At 40.1% G+C, this 20083-nt stretch overlaps 1 protein-coding gene across 1 annotated transcript; it reads left to right on the top strand.

The window, feature by feature from the left end:
• Nucleotides 1-6830: 6830 nt before the first annotated feature.
• ndufa10 (NADH:ubiquinone oxidoreductase subunit A10) lies at nt 6831-15813 on the top strand. Its single transcript, XM_084362710.1, has 10 exons — nt 6831-6988; nt 8788-8956; nt 9694-9909; nt 10112-10198; nt 10311-10432; nt 11817-11896; nt 12020-12074; nt 12196-12281; nt 12447-12555; nt 15598-15813. The coding sequence occupies exons 1-10, from the start codon at nt 6914-6916 to the stop codon at nt 15664-15666; spliced, it is 1068 nt and encodes a 355-aa protein (XP_084218836.1). The 5' UTR covers nt 6831-6913; the 3' UTR covers nt 15667-15813.
• Nucleotides 15814-20083: the final 4270 nt, after the last annotated feature.

The following is a 20083-nucleotide window of genomic DNA, read 5'->3' as shown; positions in this document are numbered from 1 at the left end:
TATAATTGTGCATACTATTCTCTTCATATATGTATAGTTTTTATATTACACATTTATACAAATACATAGGCTATATTCATTAAGTCATTCATTCAACCTTTATTCAAATCTCAAAAAATCATTGAGGGCAAGCCCCCATTTTTAATGATGTCGAGTGCACAAATAAAAAAACAGAATAGGTGCAAAAATGTGATAACAAACAGAAACAACGGACATAATCACAGAGCGAATAAACAGTGGGTACATATAAATGATAACAGATAAGAAGCAATATGACAGAATACAAATAAAACGGAAAAAAGTGCTTGAAAATGATAAGATACTGCAGCACACGAACATGACAAACGCAAATAAAACAGAGGTGCATAAAAGATAAATGGCAGACAACCATACAGGACAGCACGTAGTTACAAACAGTTACATTCGAATGCACAGTAGTTTGAAATCAAAGTCTTAAACTGACCTGTAGGTATAACTGTATCACTTTTCAACACGTTGTAAAATGTTCCAAGTGTGTGGAGCACTGAAACTAAAAGCAGTTTTCCCAAATGTAATGTTTACCCGGGGAACTTGCAGCATTATAATATCACTAGAGTGTGTTGAACAGTCTGTGATCAGTTTAATAAAAGCTGATATATTGTGGCATGTTGCCCTTCAAGGCTTTAAAAAGAAATAGAAACCAATGGCTGTCATGTCTTACTGTTAAAGGTGCCCGCCCAACTTTTTCATATTGAATACAATGATGAGTGGAATAACAGTCACTGGTAATGAATCTGAGGGTGGAGTGATAAACCCAGTCTAGTGGAGTAAGAGTGGAGACAGAGGCATGTCTATATAACATCACCATAATCCAGGACAGATAAAAAAGACAGCTTCAATGATCCGTTTCCTACAGAACACGGAGAAAGTAGTTCTGTTTCTGTATAAATAACCCATTTTTGTCTTAGCTTGCTAATAAGTGTGTTATTATGAAATTTAAATGTGAGTTTCTGATCCAACCAGATACCCAAATATTTGTATTCAGAAACCCTTTTCATACTGCGTCCTGTTAGAGTGGTAACATGCAGACCAATGCGCAATATCTCTGGCTCTTGAGAATATCATGAGTTTGGTTTTGTTTGCATTGAGGACTAATTTCAGGTTAAAAAGAAAATTTTGCAGTTAGTCAAAAGCTTGCAGGAGAATTGTAATGGCTCCAGCAGTACAGGACTGTATCATCAGCATAAAGATGGGTGTTACAATTTGTTATAGAGGATGTAATATTGTTAATATAGATTGTGAATAAGACAGGACCCAGTACTGAGCCTTGTGGAACCACTTTAGACAATGGTAAAAACATGGAACAATCATTTCCTACACATTGTTGTCTACAAGACAGGCAGTCCTTGAAATAATTACAGGAATTACAATCAAAACCAACATCACTTAACCTCTGTATGAGCAAAGCATGGTCAACAGTATCAAAAGCTTTTGTTAGATCCACAAAGAGGGCAGCACAGTATTTCCCTTTATCAACAGCAGATATAATATCATTAGTAACTGAGGTGATAGCAGTAACAGTACTATGCTTAGCTCTGAAACCAGACTGGCGAGGACTCAGAATGATTCCAGGACTTTAGCAAGACAAGGCACTTTAGAAATTGTTTGCCAAAATTGTTACACATACATAAACATATTTGTATGGGCTGGACATACATTTCAGTATATGAAATTGTTCCCATTACTTATAGGGTTCATATATGAGTTGCATATATACTGGTAATTCTGTAATATATACACATGTTACATTAGCTTATGGGAAAATGACACAATTTTTAAAGAAAGTCTGGAGATATTGTAATCCCATACTACTGATCCCATCACAACCTTGGTCTTTAGTTGAATGTTAAATTAGTTGAAACAGTGTTCACAAACATCTGCTGTTTATCTTGGCAGCTAAGACAGCCCAAACATGTCATCTGCATTTCAGTGAACCAGATGGAGTCAGTACATTATTGTGTGTACTCAGGCAGCTGAGTATCTGGTTCTTCACTGTGGCCCAGGACACTGTTATACAAACTGCTTAAAGCATGTGGCCATATGTGGCCCAGACCACCTCTGAATGTGGTGTAAGAGGTCAGACCTCAATGCGTCTTGTGTGCATTCACACCTGTACTTGGAGCCGTCCACTTGTGATTGGCTTACCTAAGATGCATGTTAATGCTAGGTGTAAACAGGCTCACAGTCACCAGCAGCTTCTTTTCAAGTGGCACCAAGGAGCATCACACACTGATTCACACTGGCCCTTAGAGTCCGTGTTAATCATCATAGAAACTTGGCTTCAGGGTTGCAGACCTGAAGATGTGCAATATGTGCAAAACAACTTTTTGCAGTGTTTTTATACATTGTGGAAGGGTCAGTACTGGAGCAGCAACTAACATATTTTCATTATTAATTAATCTTAAATGTTAAAAGGACTCAAATAAATGTTTAGTCCATAAAATGAGATCACAACTATAACGCCCAGGGTGATGTCATCAAATTGCATTTCAAACCTTAAAAGATTAAGTGTGTTGTCTTTTAGTATCTTTGGGCTCTGTGCAGACATCTCACTTCACTGATGTCACTGATGATTAAAACCACCAGAACATCACTGATGGTACCACTGATATTCTGCTGGTTTTTTTATCAGCTGCTGTAGAGCCTTCCTGTCCTGGGCCATGATGAACCATGCCAGTTTGTGATGTTTCCAGTCAGGATGCTTTCTATGCTCCTCGGACTCTCAAAGACTGGTGCACTATGTGAAAAACTACAACAGCAACATATCGTTAGACCAGTTAAGGTGCACAACTCTGTTAAATGATTTCATATTGAGTGTCCTGCGGTTGTTCACTTCCAGACAATAGACTTTATGTAACGCTACGTGTTCTAACACTGACATAGCACCATTTTGGCAGCTATTATAAAAGAAATGACGACAACGGGAAATGGTCCTAGGCGTGAGCCAGTAGATGTCAGTCAAGCAGTTACTTTAAAACACTGCTGCCAATTTCAGATTTGAACACACAAATATTCAGAAAAATGTATTTGAAATAATTATTATGTTATATAGTTTTCTAAGCCACTCACCACATTGTGGAACAGTATTGTCAGTCACCCACTTTAAAACCAGGGAGTTTAGACACCATGCTGACATTTTTAGGTGCAGTCATTTTTGTGTTTCACTTGTGAGATGCAGGTGCATAAAACAATGAGAAATACTGGAACATGTCTTATGTCACAAAGGTAAGTATAAATATTAACAATAAATCTTGTTTCATGGCTTCTGTAAAGTCAAGATGAAGCTGCAGGAGCTTTCTTTGTCTGGTGTGAGGCAGGTGTGAATAGAGCAGAAAATCTACCTATCTTGGTTGCCATGCTATTGAGTTGTTTTAATGATAAACAATGCTGGTGAACCTCCTCCCTGCTGGCGCTGTTAAAGCCAGTCCATACTGCAGAGGAGTGAAATAAAATGTGCTGTAAAACCAGGGGAAATTTGGCACAAATAGTTTGCCAAACCCCTCAGCTGGCCTCACAGGGCTTCAGCCGTGAGACCTGAATGTGGAGTATTGTTGTTTTACTGTTGACTAATTACTCCGGTTCCTGTGGGTGTGTGTGTGCGTTTTTGTGTGTCAGGATGTGTACACAGGAAAATGTTGGTTCTGTACTGTAACTGCGTGTATGAGTGTGTGTTGAATGAATTCATCTCTCAGCGTTGGCTGCAAAGATCTATTGCTTGCAAACATTTCCTTTACAGCAACCCCCCTCCTTTCAGTGCCTGTTTACAGTCTGCTACTTCGTCTTTTAAAGGATAGGTTCAACCAAAACTGAAAATGCAGTCATTATCTACTCGTCTCTGTGCGGATGGAAAGTCAGGTGAATTTTCCATAGCCCACAAAACATTTCTGGAGCTTCATAGTAAAACTGCATTGCATTATTCTCCTAAAAAACTGAAGTAGCTGAAGTGGTAGTCAAAAAAATAGGTGAAGAAAAACTAAAATAACATGATAAATAATAAATAAAATGGCTCCATGGTAATCCCAATATCTGTAAGCCCTGAGATCCTATATTGCTTAGAACAACGTTATTTACACCCTTGACGCGTCAGTCAAGCCTGTGCACCCACTTCAGACAGGGTGCATGCTAATGCTTTTAACTTGACAGCTCCAGTGAAGATTTCGGCTTTAAGAAGGGTGTGAATAATGACTATCCAGGAGACTTGGATTATGCCATACAAGCTTTACGGAGTCATTTTATGTCTACTTCAGTTGTTTAGGAGAATGCTGCATCACTGTTTTGCTGTGAAGCTCCAAAAATGTTTAGTTGACCATGAAATTTGACCTGACTTTCCATCAGCATGGGGGAGGAGATAATGACTCAATCTTCATTTTTGAATGAACTTTCCCTTAAAAAGAAACTTTTTTGCCAGTTCTTTTTGCATCAGTGAAATTGAAAAGAAAAAAATCTATTCAACATTCAAACTTTGTTTAGAAAATCAAGAAATGAGTCTGTTGGCTGGTCCAAAATGACGGTTCCACAAAATCCATTAATCCGTTAAATTTGCTGAGCATGTTGTACTTTCCACAGGATAAATCCTTTCTGATTATAATGACGCCCATGTTCTTAAATACTACTGAACATTATAGCCTATTTATCTAACAATGTTTTGGAGAATTCCTGCCTGGATAACGTTCAGTGGCAAGGTTTTTCCAGTCCACAGACTGCTATGTTCCTGTCCCACACAGAAGTCATTGAGGTGGTTGGGGTGGATGATACAAATTGCAGAGCTTTGACAATGGAGTCACTTTGGTTAGGGTCAGGGAAATATGTGGTTTTGGTAAAAGATGAAAAAAACAAACACTTCCTGTCTTGATTCCAAACGAGACGAAGTTTTCCAAAACCGTAACCAAGCGCTTTGAGTTTCCTAAGCATACACTTCACAGAGTTCATCATGCTTTCATTACCACAAGGGGATATTGTAGGAGTAGCATATAAAATATTCAGGGATTGTTTGCAGATAAAGCCTGAATGAACACAAATTTGCAGATCATTAAAAACATTTTCTTTTTATGCGGATTAAAAGATAATTTGAGACATGTTTGCTTCATGACATTTCCTTCAAAAACACTCTAGCTATAATCTATCATATTTAATGTGTTGTGTGTTATGTCCAACACTTCTGATAAACATTGTAGCCTCTAGGGGCCAGTACTGAGGCTTTTGTTCATCATGTGATGTCTCATAGATTACAAAAAAGCTGGCAAATAACACATGATGCAACATCCAAAGTGTGTGTTTGACAAATTGTAGGGAGAGGAAGACTTTGACGAGAAGATGGGAAACAGATGCTAAAAAGAGACGGCTGTTGTTGGCGTTGTGGGCAGTGTCCACACTAGTTCAATTGATTTTTCTGTATTGAATTTCAGTTGAATTGAATTCTGACAGTAGGGGTGTATAAGCAGACTTGGCTACTCAAAGCTGAAACACTGGTGCTCATACTGAACAGTCTATGAAATATGAAGTGGTGTAGCCGACTATCGGCCCTGTTTACATTGGTGGTTTCCTAGACGACAGAGGAAACAGCCGGTGAGTCACACTTGTATGCTGACAGACTGGAGGTGTTATGTAAATCTTGAGAATTCAGGTGTGTGACTGTAGGGGAAAGTACGGCCGCAGGAAAAGACTAATTTAACCAAAAAACGGGTGACTGCACATGTTACTATCACATTTACTAATCATCATTACTATCGGTGTGAAACCAGCGAGAAGAGAATAGAATGGTTTACCCTAGTTTGTTTGTGCATCATTGTTTGTAGAGCACCTAATCTACACCTGCACCTCTGCTGACTCATAACTGTACTACAAATACATGGTGATGTATTTGATGTCAAGCATTGTTTCTACCCATTATTTACATTCCAGTTCATATCCTGGAGATTCCTAACACTGTTAACATACTTACATGCTGAATCAGAGATATTTGGAAAATAACTGCTGGACAGGATTTTCCCTCTGATGTGATGCTGCATCCAGGGCCGCAGTGACAAGAGACGGAACTGAGATCATGCTGCTTCAGGTTGGGTTAGAGGGGTCAGTTTGTGTTCCCATCTACTTTTTCAGTGCAGATGGTCACATTGCCATTGTACACATCTTTTTCAAGAATAGACAGCTTTAGGATTTACTGATATCTGTTGTGAGGCAGGGTGCTTTAAAAAAAAGAAATCAATACTGCCACCTGCTGGTGAAAAGACAGGGACACACACCAGAAATGGATGTCGGCTACTACACTGTATTCCCAGTGGCCCCTTGAAAGGATATATGAATACAAGGGTGGAGATCACAATTGGTCATATTCTTACATCTTATGGGGGGAAATGCATTTTAGCTCAGTATTTAATTTGAGATGTCCAGTTAGCCAGCTGATCAATATGTTGATAGAGGTTAACTGTCAACTATATTGATTTTAAAAAAAAGAAGTTTTTAAGTAAAATATGTCATTACTTTTATCCATTAAATAATGTGATCATATTTTAATTTAGCCAACTATTGCCTTTTCACTATTTTGTGACATTTTATAGACGAACCAAATGTTTGATTATCAGTTTATTAAAATGCTGCAGAATGTTCTTTTGTGGTCTATTAAAATTGTAATCATAATTTATCCAAGTTCATCTATTAGAGTTCTTTTCTCTGCTTTATGTTATAATGAGTGTATATTTAGATTTTTCTAAGTAAACATTTAGTTAATAAAAAAAGAGGCACCGACTAGACATAACTCCACGTATAATGTCTGAGACAACACGAAGCGTAGGCCCTTACCTCTGACGTATTATTCAGTGGCCGGGTTGCGGTGATTCTTGGGTCAGGTCGGAGGGTCTTTGGAGGACGGTTAATCATGGCCCTGAGGGTGATTCGACTGGTCATCCCATCGGGAACAACTGCTTTCAAATCGGTGAACATAACACAGAAGGTGAGGGCGGACAACACAGGGGGACGGCTCTGTACCTGTCCTGCAAAACAGCTCAAATTATCAAGGACAAGCTAACTTTCCTAGCCGCTAGCATCACAGTCGGTCACCAACATGCTACCTGCTGGTTTATTTACGATGGTGTTGACAGCCGAGAGCCAGAACGAGCTGTCAGTTCATCTAAGTACATTTTAAATTAATGTTATCGTATTTCCGAGTCAAGCTTGTCACGACTCCACCTTGTAAATATGAAATTTGGCTAAGCTAGCAAGCGCCGGTGTCGCCTAATGCAGAGTTTCCTCCAAATAATGTGCTAAGCTTGTGTAAAGTGCTCATTAGCCCCATCTTGTTTTAAATGTCCTGTCAGTAGACCCGTGTTTTACCTCACCACTCCGTCAGTTGTCTACGTGTTGTTCCAATTGTGTCTCCAGCTGTCTGTCCCAGTGATCAAACGTGTACACTGGACGAAACCATCTTTTAAATCCAGTCTCTACACAATTCAAGCGAATCTCGTCCTGAGTGCTGAGGTCACAACTGTGAAGAAGAAATCATCATCACAGACAGATGTACACTCAGTTATCTGTTAGTGAGCTACACCTACAGACCAGTCTACTGTCACTGATGCATGACAGACAACATATTTGCAACAGCTCTCATTATAGATCAATGTTCAGTAAGTGAGCAGCATCTCAAACTGCTGCTGCACTGCATCAGTTTAACCAGCAGCAACTTGAAGGTAGACTGAAAATTCAGGTCTGCGAGAATCTCCCGAGTCATTTGTTAACGCTGCTTGTTGTAATCCCTCTTCATATTATCAGGGAGTTATGCTGCGTATGGCTTACTGTTATCACTGTCAGTCTTCACAGGGAGAATAGTGAAATAATTAAGCTGTGCATTTTTATATTCTGTCATCGTCGAGGATGGATTACCAACTGAACAAAGCTGTTGTTGGTGCAGCATTTACTTTGTGCTAATCTTTATTGATTAGGTCATTTGTGTGTGTCACTAGAACGCAATGAAAGCTGAAATGGTAAGGCCCCTATGGCTGTTTGTTCATTTTACCCATTCTCGTCTTGTAGAGGGGCCTTATTGTGTCATATCTAGTTTTAATACCAAGATTAAACATAGTTAACAACAATTTTACGTTGACAAAGAAGCTAATATGTTTCGTATTTACTTAATTCATTTGGTCTCAGTTTGATAAAATCACAACGAAAAACTACCACACTGTCCTCTTCACCTGCAAATAGGTAACTGTAATAACAGGGTGTCGGTACACAGACAATAGGAGAGACCATCTCAAATAGGTTGGTTGACAAATGTGGGTCAATCAGGTCACACTCATTGTTCCTAATATATGCAGATATATATTGTATTGCCTGATTCATGAGTGTTTTCAGTCAGAAGTGTGACTTCATTAGTCCAGGTTTGATTGGTCCAAGTGAGTCGACGAACCTTTTTAAGACGCTCTCCTTTTGTCTTGTACAATAACCTGATGAAGGTCCGTGAGCAGAAACAATGTTCAACTTTTCCTGATTGCAAGTGAGGAGGACAGTGTGCAGGAGGTCTATGTTCAGATTCTGTCAACCCTTCTCTTCTCCTAAGCACCTGTAGATCCACAGGTGTGCAGAAGTTTTGCTCTATAAAATGATGAAAAGACATATAAAGTTTGAATTTAATGTTTGTTTACAAAAACAGCATTGGCCTCGTTTTTGCCCCTGGGCCCATTGGTCGGTTAAATTGGCTCTGGACTGTGTTAACCCCATGTTATTAATTAAAGGTGGTGTTTTCTTGTCATACAGGCAGGTGTTCACACAAGCTCGGTGAGAAGCCTGCGGTATGGCTGGTGGGCCTACGCTCTGGGTGAGAGGACGACGCCACGGTTATCTCAGTACAGCAAAATCATCTCTGTGGATGGCAACTTGGCCTCAGGGAAAGGAGCACTGGCCCAGAAGCTGGCTGACAAGCTGGGTAATTATCTCACTGTGGGGAGTCTTTGTTAGTGTTTGCACCAACACACACTCTACCACTGATTCCTCCAGGTTTATAGTCATACAGATGGCTGACAATGAGGCCATGTAATAATGCGTATGCAGATGCAATAGAAAATGTTAAAGTTAAAAGTTAAGTGTGTTTCCATCCGCTAAAATCCCGCAAATATTAGAAGTTTGGTGCCCAAGGTAAACCGTGTGGTGTACCATTAATTTTCCACTCAGGTGCCGTTAAACCACAGCAAGTGAAGGGGCACAATAAGATGACGACATTAAAAGAGTGCCAGTCAAACTTTAAACAGTGGAACATTATATGGGAATTGAGATATGGCCCTTCTGTTACTTTGATCCGGCTGTTTTTATACAGGTGAAGAGGAATGGTTCCAACGATTGTGCCGAATGATCGCTGTCTGCTCAAATAATTGCGATTAGGCAATTATGTAATAACTGTGAAAAGCCTACTGTTGACATTTTGGAAACATTTTCTTGATCGTTATCTTAGTGGCAGTTATACAATTGGGTTATTGATCGGTATTATTGGTAAACACAGCCATCAATTGAGCTATTTGGATAATTGTATCAGAAGATAATGCGGAGGGCAAAAAAAAACCAACAACAGCAAATGTAAATGAAGGTACCCCACTCACCAGGACCAGAAAAAGAAATACTGGACAGTAATTGTGTCAAAAACCGTATCTTCTAACTCTGTATGTACAGGGATGCTCTACATGCCTGAAGCTGACACTTTCTACTTGGACAAGATGACCGGGGAGAAGGAGCCACTTCCTGTTGACTTCAACGGGATGTGCAGCCTGGAGAAGTTCTATACAGACCCCAAAGCTGCTGATGGAAACAGCTACAGACTGCAGCTGTGGATGTACGCCATGAGGCTTCTTCAGTACTCTGACGCCATCGAACACCTGCTCACCACAGGTATCACTCACTCAGAGAGGCACTGTAGCTCCCTGTGCTCAGATACCACGGGTCATGTGTATGGCAAGCAGCGGATTTGTACATATGTTTAAGCACTTGTGATATCAGGAAAATGATTTTAGTAAAAATATTTCGAAATGGATGACGTATGACAGGATATTAACAGAATTACTCATCTATGTCATGATCATCTGTGTTTAAGGCCAAGGAGTGGTCCTGGAGCGTTCTCCCTTCAGTGACATGGTCTTCCTGGAGGCCATGTTCAAACACGGATACATCAGGAAGGAGTGTGAGTATTCAGCAGTACAACACTGGAACATAATGGCAAATGAAAAATGATTCCCTTTATCTGAAAACACACACAAGACAAATTTCTTAAACACACGTCTTCTGGCTTGCAGGTGTGCAGCACTACACTGAGGTGAAAGGCATTAGCATCTGTGAGTTCCTGCCTCCACACCTCACCATCTACGTAGACCTGCCAGCCGAGGAGGTGCAGAAGAAGCTGAAACAGAGCGGAAAGGTAATGTGACACACAGAAACCACAGGATCTCTGTAGGATACTATAATCCTGTCAAAACATTTCAGTCTCATTCATTAACTCTCAATAGAGGGCACAATCTCAGATGGAACAACTGAACAGAAAAACCCCTTAGAGGGTTGGATATGTTGATTCCAAATATAAATGTTAATATTAAAAGAGTAGTCTAAAGTTTGACTTAATCAGCCTGCAAGCTTCTTGTTAATAATTTATTAAAGGTCCCATATTGTAGAAAGTGAGATTTTGTCTAGTTTAAGCTCTAGGTGCTATATAAATACTGGGAATAAGAAGACGCTCAGTCCACAGAGAATTGCACAGCTGATTCAGCAATTGTGCCTTCCAACAAGCTGTGTCAGTATGTGTGAAGTTGTGATGTCACAACTATGCAGTCACCATCCTCAGCTGCACCCCCAGCGCTACCACAGTTGCAAAAACACCGGCAGAGCTGAAAAGTGTGTTTTTTCTTTTCTTCTTTCTTTTTTTAATATTAAAGCTGGAGATGCAGCAATTTACAATTTCTCCGTCAATTCAGATTTCCAAGCTTCACCTGCCGATTTCAAAATGTCTTTCTGAGAACTACAATTAATATCATACACAAACATCTCTGTGACCTATTGATTACTATTAAATACCTCTCATATTTTCTCCAAAACAAGACACATTTCAGAATAGAGTGCTCTGTTATTGAACAGAGCTGTTTCTGTACGAATAACATCCAACTGAAAATGAATTGCTGTACCAATAAATCTCAGTCATTTGATCGAGTGGCCTGTTACTGAAATGGTCTAACAGTATTTCCTCCAACTTATAAGCCTTTACACAGTGTATACTGGTGTATCCAGGACTCTTATTGTGAAAGGTAAAAACATAAGGAGTCTGTCTGTAATGTGCTGCAGCTGACAAGAAAACAGGGCAGCCCAACTATATAACAACTTATCATGTGGTAAAGTGGAGTGTCGTTCCTGTCTCTGCTCGGCTGTGTCAGTGTGGACTCCCGCAGTGAAACGCACAAGAAAGCTCTCAGAAAGTGCGACTATAAATGACAGCACAACACAGCGAAGACTCACACTGAGGTGAAAATGAGACAAGTGCACATAAATGAGGTAAATCGCATAAAATATTTAGCCTTTTTCTTTCAGTTCGGGCTGATAGTCATGTTGCATATGTGTACATTTAACTGGTTCAGAACTGGATATATCTAACACTGGGTCAGGGTTAGTTCACTGATCACCAGCCATGGCTGTTCGTGCTGAAAACCGCCCAGATCCGGTCCCTGGCTGATCGATTGGTGCATCTCTCATTAAAACATTTCTAGTAGACACCAAGTAAAGTATGAACCTAAAAAATGTTATGTCTGTATTGTCAGGCCTACCTTCAGAACGTGCCCCTGAGTTATCTGAAGAGCATCGAGGACTCCTACAAGAAGTCTTTCCTGCCTCAAATCAGGTGAGTAGTTGAACAAGATTCTTTAATTTGATATTTAAATCTCCCATCCAGTTAGTGGTTGTTTTTCTTCCCAGGCTGTGAGTGTTTGCTGAAGCTCTGTGTGTCTGTGTGTTTTCCTTTTAGTGAAACAACAGAAGTGCTCGCTTACGATGCAACACAAGCCCAAGATGTTGAAAGGGTAAGACTATAACGGACAGTGGGTCAGCTGGGTGATATCATCTATTGGATTTTATTTTCGACGCTTAAACCTCCGACTATTTTTTGTAGACGGACAGCTTATTGATTGTGTCTGTCCTCAGGTGGCAGAGGACATCGAGTATTTGAAGTTCGACAAAGGGCCGTGGCTGGAGCAGGATGATGTCTCCTACCACCACATGAGGATGTTGTGAGTTTTCAATTAGTATGATCCGTTTCGAATCATGCAGAGGAGTGAGCATGCAGATTGGTTCTGATTGCCTTTTGTGTGCTCCGCCTTTCCAGCTTCGACATGCATGTTTCCAACAGTTTGCTATAAGCTGAATCTTTTTCTGTCCTTTTCTCTGTTTTACAGCATGGAGGACAAACAGAGGGTGTCAACCTTGACCCACATACCTAGGTTTCTCCCAGAGATCACCATCGGAGCCCACGACTACGATGAAAAATACTACGCCTATAGATCAGTACGTAGAGACAAGATGTTCATTCTCACTGTGCCTGCTTCATATTGCTGCATGTCACCCCCTGGACACTACTACTACAGTTAATTGTGGCACTATAGCAACATAATGTAATAACTGAGAACTGTGATATAAAATGTATACAGCGAGGTCGTTCTCGCTGTATATACCTTGCACTGCAGGTTGTTCGCATGGCATGCTGGGTAGCTGTTGTATGAAGCAGTGGTTGGCAGTGGACAGAGTGTAAATCCTGATTGATTGACTTGCATTATAATTATTGAGGCAAGTCTGATTTAGGTATGTATTTCTAACAGGGTGAGCACGTAGCTTTATTAGAATGGTTTTCCTCTGGGTTGTGTGTGGTTTCCCATAGTTAGTGGCAGTGTGTATCTTCAAAGTGTGCTGCTCTGCAGTGCTTTGTATGATATCTGTGGAGAGGAATGTTAAATGTGGCTCTGTTGTGGCAGGAAGGTCCTTCTTCATCCTCCGCATAATAAAATAGTTCAAAGAGTTTTCCAGAAACAGCAGCACAACAGAGGCACGGTTATCTGAGAAATGCTGAAATTGAGACGGTGTGAAGTGAACACTGGTATTTATTCGGTTTTTGTTTATTCTGAGTATTGTTTTTCAAGTGAGTGTGGTGAGACGGTTGGGGAGTTGCAACAGAACCAGTGGTGGCCTAAAGGTTACAGAAGCGAGCCTGTCACTGGAGGGATGTCGGTTTAATTCCCTAGAGAAATCCGGATGAAATTGAAAGGTAGTGCTTGCTGCGCTGTAATCACCACCACTGAAGTGCCCTTGGGCAAAGCCTTTAACCCGAACTGCCCCAGTGGAGCTTCTCAGTGGCCGACATGTCAGAGTTTGGATTCACTGAGGAGCTTCCAACCGTGGGTGTGAACAGGCTGTTCCTGAAAACAGCACTGATCTCAGTGAATCCTCCATAAATAACTGAAGTCAAGGGAAAAAAAGCTACTGATTTACAAAACAGCTGAACTGATACAGATTTGTTTTTTTGATTTTTAATAAAACATGATTTTTAAGAACTCTGCTAATGAATCAGCCAGTAGTCATCATTTATAAGGATGCCTTAAGTGTCCCCTGGATGTTTACCACTTACAGCGATATGAATTCATTCACCATCCAGATGTACACAGATGGACGTTTTACATTTGCTGAACTATCTAATGGCGCCACTCGTTCCCAAAGGTGTATTCCCAGTACCAGAGGTGTCACAATTTTGATTTTAAATAGAATATTGATTCAAAATTGGCTTTTAATTCTGATCATCAAAATGAACAGCAGGGGCTAAGAGGTGCCAGTGTGAAACGGGGCTACAGTAAACAGTAGTAGCTTGACAGTCAACAGTTGGATTTTTTGATCATTAGCTGTATGTTGCACCAGACATTTTATCCAGGGCAAGTAGAGGTGCAGAAGTGTGAATCGTTTCCCCCCAGGCTGAGGTTAACCCTCAGGTCTGTGTGTGGAAAGGGTAGTCGCAGGGTCAACTCTTAGCCCTGGGCCAGTTATACGCACTGTTACAGAATCCCTCTGCCTCCTAACGCTTCTCATTTCTGTGCTGGTTCCAAATTGACTTGTTAAATCAAATGACATTACAATTACAATTGCATAACTTTGAACACGTGGGCTGTATTTTAAAATAAAGAAATATGGTGGTTTTATCACACTTGATCTCATCTTATAAAATCATTTTAAAATATAAATGACAGTCGCCACGTCATCAAACCAATGATCTATTGAGCATTAAAAATCAAGGCTTGATAGTCTAACCATGGCATAGACGCCAGTGCAGAAAAAATAAAATAAAATGGAAAATTGAATTGAATTCCCATCACAGCAGAAAAACATGGCTCTTGCTGCAGGTTGGTCGGAGCAGTATTTACTCCAGAAGTCATGGTGGAACCGCACCACCTTTAGCGAACTCTGCTAATGTTGCTAGCAGTAGTTCACTATGTTTCAGAGACTCAAGCAGTGTCTCGGTAACAAACCCAGTACCTGAATCTAATTACTGATATTTTTCAAAACGAAAAAATGTAGCCGAGTCCTTTGAGGCCAGTTTGTTACATAAGACATCATTTTTGAACCCATCCTTCAGTCAGTCAGTCTAGCAGGCAGTCAGGCAGAAGAGGCAGAGTGTGAGTTGGCCTTTAGTTTGATGCTTTGTTATTATCAGAGGATAAGTAAGATTGTCTTTATTTATTGAAACCTATAAAATCCTTCTGAGGAACCCTGCCTCTGCCTAAACCCCTCGCTGTTGTCTTTATATTGGATCATTTTATTTCTCTACCCTTTGCCATGTGACGCCTGTGCTGTACTGTCAGTGCGATGGAACTAATTTTCTCCTGCTGAAATATTGAACGCCTCGTAGTTACAAGAAGGCAAATGCCAGATGTGGAATATTCTGCGAGGCTTTTGGTATCATCAGTCTTTCAGTGAAACATTTGGGTCTGACCTTTCTGTTTATTGACTGGAGACTTTTTTTGTCTTCCCCTGCTGCAAAAATGAGGCTGTGTAATGCTACAGGAGGCTGTGACCTGACATTTAGTTCTGAGCCTGGCTCTCAGTGGAGGGAATGAGAAGTGTGACACGTGGTGGCGTAATCTCCCTCAGCACATTCGAGTTGACAAAGTAAAGTCATGGAAGGACATTTGCAACATTGATGTATTGCAGCTTCCATTGTGCATATTGTGTAACAGTGAACATTCCAGGTTGTAACCAGTAAATAGTTGATTTGTTATTTTTATTCGCATGATTTCATTCAAAAGGATTAATCAACAGCAAAAATTATGTAAATGTCTTTATATTTAGAGTTAAAAGCATCAAATTGAACCCTGCAGGCAACCCAATTATCTTGATTAGATGCTTCCAGCTATTTCAATTAGAATCAGTTCACTTTTAAACAAAATTATATCTCGGGTGCTTCCTCCTTCTAGACTTAATTAAACTTTTCTCAGCAAGCCGAAGATGTTTGTGTGTTATTCTGTTGTTTTGAATGTTCAGTCTTGTTTTCTGTTTTTGTCCTTGTAGCTCCCTGGGAAGAAGTACGCCCGTGGTTATAACGCAGATGTGGGGGACAAATACATCTGGCTAAAGTGAATGAGTCCTCAGACCTGTCTATAAATCAACCCGTGTCATTGGCTGATCAGCTCCCTGAATGGCTCGTCCATAATTGATCCAGTTCACCTCTGTTGTACATCTTAAATAACATGTATGTGTTAAAAGAATAAATTTTGAATCAATGAATGTCTTTGTCTTTTGTCCTGACATAATGGAAGATATCATTTCTATTTTCGTACAGTGTTGAGGAAGCTACTTGGAGAGCTACCACAGGGAGAAATCTAGTTTGGTTGAAGGTCCTGTTTGTAAGAAAAGTTGATTTTTGAGTCTCATTTCCGACTCGTCAAATACTGATGCTCTGGGATTGTAGGTCGGGTCAGTCACCGGCCCAAAGCGAGTTTGGACTGAGACTCAAAAATCAACTTTTCTAACAAATAGGACCTTTTAACTAAAGCTACTGAGATATAATTATGGAATTGACAATGTACATGTGATACAAAATGATATCAAAATATAATGCAAAAAAGTCACTCAGTTGAGTTTATTACAAAAAGTACACACTTGTTCACAAGTCATACATGAGCCAAAAAATAAAATAAGATACTGCATTATTCAGTCAAGGAACATCACCTCTGGTTTTTACAAGGTCCTTCAGTCCAGAAACTGGAGTCCAGTTGGGACTGTTGCACCGAGCAGGATTACTCTGTTAGCCAGGTTTCTTAAAAAGTAATGATAAAATAATCTATAGCAAAAGAACAGCATACAAAAATTCCTCTGAACATTTGTGAGTAAATAGCAAAAATGTAATGCCTGTATGGTTCAGCCAATAGTGTGGAGGTCCACAATGACCAACATTAAATGAACTGAGTGAAACACATGTAACTAGGGATGCACCAATACTGCATGTCGACTGAACATTGGTATTGGCAGAAATGCACCTTGTTGGCAGCTTTACACATCGGTGTTGGTCCAGAATTTCACAATTTCTGCAGCCCTAGTGCACGTTAGTTACTAGTTATGAAGTACACATACTGTATATACAGTGGGGTCCAAAAGGTTCAGATCATGAGTGCATGGACCTTTGAAATGCTTGACAGAAACTGGATCAGTTGTATTCAAAGCACGATCAGTGGGACCATTGACCACACCGTATCCATGTCAGATTAAGTGCATGCTGTTATTAAAGCAAAAGGGGGACACATCAAATACTCCGATATTCTGAAATTCATGGACATCTTTTTAAGATTTCATGCGACATCTACTGCATGTCTGTCCATCCTGGGAGTGGGATCCTCCTCTGTGGCTCTTCCTGAGGTTTCTTCCATCTTTTTTCCTGTTAAAAGGTTGTTTTTTTTCTCAGCATGGCCAGTTTTTCCTCACTCTCATCGAGGGTCTAAGAACAGAGGATGTCGTTCACTGTACAGATTGTAAAGCCCACTGAGGCAATGTGATTGTGATTTTGGGCTACATAAATAAAATTGATTTGATTTGAAAAATTCAACCTTTCACTCAAACGGTTAGGCTGACATTAGCTGATATTAGTGAAACATTTATTTCCATTTTATTCCCTCTTCACCACAACAGTCGAGTAGAGTGCCCAGGCTATATAATCTAATCTAGCTATGATAGATATCTCACCAATAAATAGTGAACAGGTTCAACACCCTACACATCAAGGGCCTTGGAGAGCTGGAGACACAAGACAACCTCTGAGGATGAAGGAGAAGCAAAATATGAGAAATGTTAAGCATTGAGGTCCAAGATCTCGACTGGATGCACCGGATGACACATTTAACATGGATGTGAGGGAGAAATGCTCTTCTTTTAACTCTCCAGGTGGAGGTGCCCTGTAAGCAGGGGCTGAATTATGATGCTATGCTTGGCTCTGGTTGAATGGCCACATGGTGGTTGAGTAGTTTAACCTGGAGGCTAGTTCTCAGGGCTTAAAAGGCCCTGAGCACATGCAGGGACACATAAAGAGAATAATGAGACTTTGAGTTTAGTTTTTCTTGTGCTGCTGTGGAAGCAATTAGCATACAGCTATTATTAATGAGTTTTAAATGTGGCTCACTATGTTACCATGAGCCTGGTTAGATAATGATCAAAACCACAAAGTCTGAATGATGGGCTGAATCCTGACCAGAGACAGCGGTCTGGCATGTCTCTCCATCAGCAGGAAAGCTGCAGTCAGCTTATTGGCCACGCATGTGGACACACACAAGGAACTTGACTCTGGTTTTGTCTTACATTTTCATTTCCATCACCTCTTTAATATTATTTTAATACATGTTTTATGAGCATTGTTGGAGGGAGCCTGAGAACACGGATTTCATACACAAGACTGCTTTATATTAGACGCTGCACTTTAACATCCCACACTGACATGGTTCATCACGGCCCAGGACAGGAAGGCTCTACAACATCACTGGTACCATCTACAGAGCATCAGTGACATCAGTGAAGTGAGATGTCTGCACAGAGCACAAAAATACTAAAAGACAACCAACACCCACTCAGCAACAGTCTGTTCACCCTGCTGCCATCTGACCACAGATACAGAAGTATCTGCTGCTGTAACACCAGACTACAGAGCAGCTTCATTCTCCAGGCTGTGAGACTCCTGAAGTCATGTTTGTTTTCCTCTTTTGTAGCATAAAGGGAGTTGAACTCTAAAATGAATAAATAAATAAATAAATAAATACAAGCATAGAACTATTATGTACATGACGTAGATGACGTAGATGACGTAGAAAAATATACAAAAATATACAAAAGCAAAAATGATCAACACACAATGTCTATATGCAAGAAACTATTACTATCATCACTATTTCTGTAAACAGCAGGAGTTAGACTGACATGAACCTGGCATCAGCATAAATGTTAGTGTTTAATGGCTGTTGTCATTAGTGTCATTTGGTCAATTTACCCTGACCCCCATTAAAAATGACATAATGACACCTACTGACAACAGTCATAAATCTTCATAAAGACTTCCTAATGATCGTGACAGGTGTCATGTCAGTGATATGCACACCCTTTCAAATTAAGAGGTAGTCAATAGAGCGAGGTGCAGAGTGCATAACCTGAGTGACTATTGTAATAGATTACTTAATAAATACAAATAAAGTGGGTGGCTGTGTAGAGTACATACTGTACACAACATGCAGGGATTACATGTGACAGTGATGGGTTATAGTACAGTACTGCCTATTTTAAACAGTAAATCTATCATTTGTAGGTAGGTGGATTTTTTAGTGTTACAGGGTTGTAACATCATGTGACTGATTAACTGTTCATCACAGTTGTGCCCTCTGTGTTTGGTTGTTTTGGTGCACAGTGTTCTGAGCGCCTACCAGAGGAGAGAAGTGATGTATCCAGGGTGTGATGGGTCTGATGTGATGTTTCCTGCCTGTTTCCTCACTCTGGGTGTATATAAGACCTGAATGAAGTTGGCACTGATGATATTCTCTGTAGTCCTCTGTGTTCGATCATGTCGTATTTGGTGGCTAATCCAAACCAGACGCTCATGGATGAAATGAAAGCAGACGGCATGATGCCGTGTAGAACAGGATCAGCAGCTCCTGCTGCAGGTTGAACTTCCTGAGCTGAGGCATGAAGTACATCCTCTGCTGGGCCATGTGACCAGAGCTTTTATAGGAGTTATGGAAACACTTTATGTTACGGAGATGTGAATTATCTTACCTTCATGCATGAAAACACTTTAATTAATTCATGTGGTACTTCATTAACTACTAGGAAAGTAAAATGATGACTGGATGTAAGAACAATACCTTAATGATGCAACATCTCATTTATTTAATAATCATGTTCATCTCTTCTTCACAGGTAAGTCTGCAGCTAAAATACTGACCAGTCACAGCGGTGCACATGTATTCTGTCGCATTCTAAATTATGTAATCATGTTAACAAAGCATCACTTTTTCATTACACTGATAAATAAAATATGATTATGTTTACTATTATTGTAACAGCTAATTTGTTGACAGCTTATTTTGGGTGTACAGACACCTCAAAGTTATGAAAAGGTTAAGTTTATGAACTACAGACCCCCAGAATGTTGTATTGGTGGGCTTAACTTAATAATAAGTTATAATAATAATACATTTCAATATAATTTCATAAATGTACAATATGTAGCTGCTGCTAGGGGGCTCTCTATCATAGCAAAACAAAGGATGTTTGTGAAGCATTGAGTGGAGTGGGGGGCAATTGCTGCTACTCAGCTGCTTAGAGACGGCTACTCTGAACCCTCTGGAGATGGTCTAAAATGCATGGCCATGGCAAAATCTGTTTAGGGCGTGCCCAAGTCCATTTTGCTAGTTAAACGCAGATAATCTGGGCACAAAGTGAGGGGCATGGCGCAAAGGGGTTGTATTTAGACTCTTCATTAGTCATGGGTGTGTTTTGGGCGTAACATAAATTAAACCAATTA

Source organism: Pagrus pagrus (genome assembly GCF_965226575.1).
Source record: "Pagrus pagrus genome assembly, chromosome: 9".
NCBI classification, from domain to species: Eukaryota; Metazoa; Chordata; class Actinopteri; order Spariformes; family Sparidae; genus Pagrus; species Pagrus pagrus.
Note: the sequence above shows the minus strand (reverse complement) of the source record. Positions and strands in the feature narration are given on the sequence as shown.

Excerpts from the sequence above, each read along its gene's own strand:
- ndufa10 (XM_084362710.1), top strand. The coding sequence starts at position 6,914 with ATGGCCCTGAGGGTGATTCGACTGGTCATCCCATCGGGAACAACTGCT. Across the intron at positions 10,199-10,310 it reads CGGATACATCAGGAAGGAGT|GTGTGCAGCACTACACTGAG; the intron begins GTGAGTATTCAG and ends TCTGGCTTGCAG. Across the intron at positions 11,897-12,019 it reads TCTTTCCTGCCTCAAATCAG|TGAAACAACAGAAGTGCTCG; the intron begins GTGAGTAGTTGA and ends TTTTCCTTTTAG.